Below are 7164 nucleotides of genomic sequence, written 5' to 3' on the forward strand. Positions count from 1 at the left end.
GGGGTTTGAAAATACCAATATGATTGAGAAATTACATGTACAGTTTTGTAAAAGAATTTTAAACATACGTAGCTCCACAGCAAATATAATGGTATATGGTGAAACGGGTAGGTACCCGCTGGATATTGAAATTAAATCTAGAATGATAATGTTTTGGTATAAACTAATTACAGGTGAAAATAAATTGTCTAGTATAATGTACAAGCTTATGCTGAATTTACATGAAAATGATTTCGCTGATTTTAAATGGATTTCATATATCAAGAATCTATTCAATTGCACGGGACTAAGCTTATGTTTAACATTAAATATTGTATACGGAATTGGATAAGGTCTGTGGTTATGCATTCATATAACTTGATGTTTTTAAAGACTTAAATTTGTTTAAAAAAATTGACGAGTATTTAGTTAGAGTAGATTTACTTTTCACAACCATGTATCTTTAGTATATATTGGAACAAATCTATATTTATACATCTTATATCCATAGTTGTTATAACTAAAAAAAATCCGTAGAATGTTTATGTACGACAATACGTTTATAACATTCATTGCATAATAAAATTATTTAAACATTTGTTCTAATTTAGTTGACTATAAGTAATTTTGGGGAAAATCCTCTATTTGCCAATTCTATTCAAGATTTATCTCCATTTTCGTCGTCATTGCATAACCAATATATATATATAGTCAAGTCAAGTCAATTTCGTTTATTATATTGTCATATATCACAATTACATCGTACAAGTATACAGTTACACAGTATAAAACATATAGTTACATAACAGGGATCAATGATCTTAATGTAAAAATATATAGACCATATCATAAGGTGTTACGAACAGCTAGTATACATAATAAATTAATAAATTAAAACAAACTATCACATGTGCCAATCCAGAGAGCAGGTGATTGGGACAGCCCCTACCTAACAAACTCCTGGATTTTGTCCTTACATATTAAATACTATAATAGTTAAAAGGTTTCTTTTACATTTACTGCCTTAAAACATGACGTCTTTAAAAAAACAATAACATTGGTGATAAATAAAATGAATAATTTCCTAGTTCTACATTGTAGTGAAAGGAAGGGTGTCTATAAAGCCCTTTTTTGGGCCCCGGTATATTTGGATTTTCACCTCCTTATTTTGTTCAAAGATGTCCTATTGTATGATATGCGGAAAAACTAAGGTAAAACTTTGACCGAAAGTGGGTTTCTGGGGGTACCAAAAGGGGTATGGTAAATCACAAATATAGTTTGCTGTTTTCAAAATGAGCTTAAAAACCAAAATAATACCATTTTTGTTTTTGAAAACATGTATAAATTAGACCAGCATATGTAACAGAATGAAAAATTAATATTTTGACTTGAAATTTACAAGTTCACTCATTTAAGTAGACTTACATAAATTGCATATTTACTACATACTTTCCTTTTGTTTTATACTGAGTCATGGCTTCTGGACACATCTCAAACTTGGCTTTTTCAAATATCTCTCATTTTAAGTGAATTAAAAGGTGCATGACACCCGTTATATGCTATAAGTATAATATATCAATTGTTAGTATTGTATATTATATATATCATATAATATTTGCCTAACACCTGTGGCTGAACTGAGTTCCAGGTCCTGATTTATTTTTTTACTTATCAAAGGTAACTTACAAATCAAAAATGGCATTTGCCACCACAACTACTGTAAAATGATTGATTTAATATATGAAGTTTGATTTGCTGGTAATTTGAAGTCTTCTAGCCTCCAGGAAAGTATTTGCTTTAATCGTTAAAGTAAACCGATTTCATTGTTTTATCAAGTTTTCATGTCATTTAGTATTTTACTTTCGGATGATCAAAGACGTTTATATTACGTAATATCACGGAATTAAATTAGATTATCTAAGTCCGTGGTAATATGTAATATATACGTCTCTGGATTGATGTATAAGAAGCGTAACGTAATTCCTTTTATTTATCTATATAATTTGTACATTGATTAATAGAACCTACTCGTCTACCCTTCATAAGATTGGTCAGAGAACTATATCTAGCTTGTCCAAAACAGACACTCTGTGAGTTAATCAAGTAATTGATTGGACTTCGAATCATATACAATCCATAAACTTTTTGAATTTCATAGTATTCGAGTATCTAATTTAACTGAAGGTTCTTCTCCAGCATTGTTATATAATTGATACTGTTATGTTTAACAAAATTGAATAACTAACATTTTTGAAAAGTAATTTCAAATTTTCTAAATATTTACTGTTAAATTTATATATATGATCTTAATAACACCATTTTATGACATGAATATTACTTATATTGGACATGGATGTAGAAACTAATACAGGTCCATCAGTAAATGAATTATCTCTATTTCATTTGAATGTTAGAAGTATAAGGAATAAATTAGAATATATTGAAAATATTACAAATGAATTCAATATTTTATGTATGATTGAAACGCATTTGGATGAGTATGTACCTACTTCTGAACTAGTTCTACCGGGTTTTGTGGAACCATTTAGAAAAGACAGAAATTTCTCCGTGGGTGGTATTTTAGTATATTATTCTGTTTCCTTAAAATGTGTCCGGAGGAATGATCTCGAATTTCTGGATGGAGAAATAATTTGGATACAGGTAGAATTAGGTCACAATAGTGTATTAATATGTACCGTTTATAGACCAGAAAATTCACGTTACCCTTTTTGGGAGAATTTTAAGTATTCGATTGAAAAAGCTTTAGAAATTACTTCGAATGTTATTATTGTTGGTGATATAAATGTAGATATGCTAACTTTATCACGTAATCATATTTTACACCAAGTCATGTTGGAAATGGACTTAACTAACGTTATTAATGAGCCGACTAGGCGTGGAACAACCAGAAATAGTTTACTTGATCCTATTTTATTAACTGACCCTACCAATTACAAATGTACTGATTCGTATGTAATTCCGATTGATCGTAATATAAGTGATCATGATGCATGTATTGCATTTTTGTCTATACCTGTTAATCTCTCTTGTACCTACACTCGAGAAATTTGGGCCTATAAACATGCCGATTTTAATAGGTTAAATTTTTTAATAGAAACTTTTGAGTGGCCTACATTTTTTCAAAACTTTATTTCCGTTAATGTAGCATGTGTTGAATTTACTGATCAATTTTTGAAACTTGCTAAAGAATGTATACCCAAAAAAACAGTTTATATAAGACCTCGTGATAAATTATGGATGAATTCCCAATTAAGAAAAGCTTTTCAGTTACGAGACCGGTTACATAACGCCGTTAAACGTGTTAAGTCCATATCCAACTTAGAGAAATTTAAAAGACAAAGAAATAAGGTTAATAATATGAAAAAATATGCAAGAGAAATGTTTTATAATAGTGTTGGTGATATTATAGATAATCTTAATACCAGTAATCCTAAGTCATATTGGAGACTAGTGCGTAAATTATTAAAACAGTCGGGTTCTCAGGAGGTTATTCCACCTCTAGTTAATCCTTGCAATGGAAATATTGAATATGATGATGATAAGAAAGCAAATATTCTAAATAATTATTTTAGCTCTATCTCAAACATAGATGATATTGGCAAATCTTTACCCAGTTTTGATTCCAGAACTGATTCTGTACTTGATTCTATTGTGGTTGAAAGTGATGAAATATGTGATATTTTGAAAATTCTGAAATTAGGAAAAGCATCTGGTCATGATACTATAAGTCATCATATGCTAAAATTTACAGCGAATTCTATATGTAAGCCATTGTCAATTCTTTTTAATATGTCACTAAATTCTAAAATATTCCCTGAAATATGGAAACATGGTATTATTTTACCTCTGTTCAAAAAGGGTGATAGACACTTGGTGTCAAATTACCGACCAATTACTTTGTTGTCTTGTATAGGTAAGGTTTTTGAAAGGGTTGTATTTAAACACATCTATAATTTTTTCCTTGATCATTCTTTATTTTACGAAAAACAATCTGGTTTTATGATTCATCATTCCACTGTCCATCAGCTAATAGAAATTTACCATAATATATGTTGTTCATTAGAAGAAAAAAAACATACTTGTCTAATTTTTTGTGATATATCGAAGGCTTTTGACCGAGTTTGGCATAGGGGTCTTTTACATAAATTACATGCTTATGGTATTAGAGATGGTTTACTACATTGGTTTAAAAATTACATTTCAAACAGACAACAACAGGTTCTTGTTAAAGGTGTGTATTCTAATATAGGTTACACAAATGCTGGTGTACCACAAGGAAGTGTGTTAGGTCCTCTGTTATTTTTGGTTTATATTAATGATATTGTTGATAATTTAAATTGTATTTCACGCTTATTTGCTGATGATACCTCTTTGATGTATTCTTCGTCTTCTCATGCTGATATTGAAATGTGTGTAAACAGAGATTTGGAAAAACTTGACAAATGGTCACGGGACTGGCTTACTAAATTTAATCAACAGAAAACTGATGTGTTATTTATATCTAATTCGCGAAATATACTTCCTTTACAGATTTGTTTTGGTACTGAGACTCTGAATTGTGTTGAAAGTCATAAACATTTAGGCGTAATATTTAGTGCAGATGCAAAATGGTCTTTACATATTTCCGAAATTCAAAAAACATGCATGAAAAAGGTATCAGTACTACGAAAGTTTAAATTACTGTTGAGTAGGAAAACTTTGTTAAGAATATATAAAGTATTTGTGTTGCCTGTGTTGGAATATGCCTGTGAAGTTTGGGACGGTTGTTCTCTGGCAGATCTAACTAAACTTGAACAAGTTCAGCTTGAAGCAGCAAGAATTATTACTGGCCTACCCTCTTTTTCTAGTAAACAATCACTTTATCAAGAATCCCAACTTGAACCTCTATCTGAAAGAAGAAAACTTAAGAAACTTTCCCTAATGTACAAACTCCATAATAAACAAACACCTTCTTATTTAACTAACATTCTTCCTCCTAAAGTATGCGAACGCAATAGCTACAACTTGAGAAATACTGAAAACTACACTGTTCCCAATTTCCGTCTGTCTAGTTCATTCCAATCCTTTATTCCTTCTTCTATAAGACTATGGAACGATTTACCAAATACTGTCAGAGAGCAGCCATCCGTTAACATTTTTAAATCATCGATTAAGCGTAACCAAGGTTACTTGTTGCCTATTTTTTTTCATGTAGGAAATCGAAAACTAAATATTTTACATACACGATTGCGTCATTCATGTAGTAGTTTAAATTATGATTTGTATAGAGTTAATATTGTAGGTGATCCAATGTGTGCATGTGGAAATGAGTGTGAAAATGCAGTCCATTACTTTTTTGATTGTATGCTGTATATCAGACAAAGACAAATTTTGATTGATGATATCTCACGTTATTGTAATATTTCTCTAAGTGTTATTGTGTACGGTTCTCCAAATTTGTCAGATGAAGACAATGAAAATATCTTCCATATAGTCCAAACCTACATTAAAAATAGTAAAAGATTTAAGGTCAGTAGTATTATCCTTTCATCTCTCTTTCTTATTCTTCTAAATTTATTTTTCTTTCCTTTTCCCTTCCTTTCTTCTTTGTTCATATATATTATAAATATATTTGTTGTTGTTGTCATGTAATCAATATAATGAAATGTATTGGAGAGGGCGTTTCTAAGTTGAGATAACTTGTGCCTAATCCTTTTTGTTGAATGACAAATAAAAAATGTTTAAATCAAAAATAGAATTAACAGGTTGGGGACAACGGCGCATATGGGTAATAATCCTGCATTTGGGTAACATCTTTGTATGTTATGGTTGAATGCACTTCGAATCTACTTTCACTATCCTATATAAAAAATTATCTATTGGTTATTACAAACAGAGACGTATAATACAAACAACTTTTGGTTGAACAGTTTTCGGTTTTGAAAGTATTTCACGACCTTTGAAGCCTTAGAAAGGCGGTACATCTAAAATGACGAAAATGTCAAAACACGAAAATACTTGCAACCAAAAGTTGTTTTTAATAAATAGCGATTTTTAATGAAGCCGATGGAATCCCCTTTACTAAAAATAAACGAAACTTGTCATATTCTATAAATAGAATTTTATTAGAAGCGTTCACATGACCAAGACATAGGGAAACTTCCTATTGATCAGTCGCCATTTTCTGCGATTTGCAAACTCAGCATGCTGACCAGAAACGTATGGTATACTATGTAAACTACACTGGTTATTTGTGATCGTACAATATGAGTTCAGGGTTGTCCTGGAAAACTGGACGGGATGGTCGGAGGAATTTTGGAGGTACGTTTATCATCGTTGTTGACCCTAGATAAGTAGATCAGACGATGCCTTGCATTGTCGGAACACGGGGTTCGTTACAAATGTCTGAAATACACATATGCTGTACTGATATGGGTCACATTACACCTAGTGTATGCATATGTGTGCTGTGACCCATATCAATATAGCATATGTGTATTTCAGACATTTGTAACGAACCCCTTTGGTCGAAACCAACAGATAAAACAGTTGTTGATCGTTGCAGCGTGTGTCTTATTTACGGGTTCGACGATTTACAGGAACGGGCAGAAATGGGCAGGAACGGGCAGCAATCTACTAATAATTAAATATATTAGATACATTTAAGTATCATTATCGGGTATAAGATATATTTGATAAAAGGATTGCAATTACATGATCGGGGCAGAATCGGACTTAATCATATATATACATTTATGTCGATATTACTTATAATACCTACATTTATAGTATCATATATTTTTTTATCGGGTATAAGATATATTTGATAAAAGAATTGCAAGGAATTAAGAGTATTGTATTGATATGGATCGGTCAGGAACGGGCGACGATTTTCAGGAACGGACAGAAATGGGCGACGATTTACAGGAACGGACAGAAACGGGGGAGGATCGGACTTATTTAAATATATTTATTGTATATATTTAATTATCCTTTTCGGGTATAAGATATATTTGATAAAAGAATTGCAATTATATGATCGGAGCATAATCGGACTGAAAAATATATATTTATGTCGTCATTACTTACGATACCTATATTGATATTATTATATAATTTTTATCGGGTATAAGATATATTTGATAAAAAGATTGCAACGAAATAAGAGTATTGTATTGATATGGA

At 30.8% G+C, this 7164-nt stretch overlaps 1 protein-coding gene across 1 annotated transcript in view; it reads left to right on the forward strand.

Moving 5' to 3' along the window:
* The first annotated feature begins 6128 nt into the window (after positions 1-6128).
* Positions 6129-7164, forward strand: part of LOC110464295 (nuclear RNA export factor 1-like) — a 48194-nt gene continuing 47158 nt past the window's right edge. The window contains exon 1 of the mRNA XM_021519432.1: positions 6129-6300. Coding sequence (XP_021375107.1) covers positions 6246-6300 — 55 coding nt within the window. The 5' untranslated portion in view covers positions 6129-6245. The remainder of the gene's footprint in view (positions 6301-7164) is intronic.

The sequence above is a fragment of the Mizuhopecten yessoensis genome, unplaced genomic scaffold (genome assembly GCF_002113885.1).
Source record: "Mizuhopecten yessoensis strain PY_sf001 unplaced genomic scaffold, ASM211388v2 scaffold10981, whole genome shotgun sequence".
In the NCBI taxonomy this organism is placed as follows: domain Eukaryota; kingdom Metazoa; phylum Mollusca; class Bivalvia; order Pectinida; family Pectinidae; genus Mizuhopecten; species Mizuhopecten yessoensis.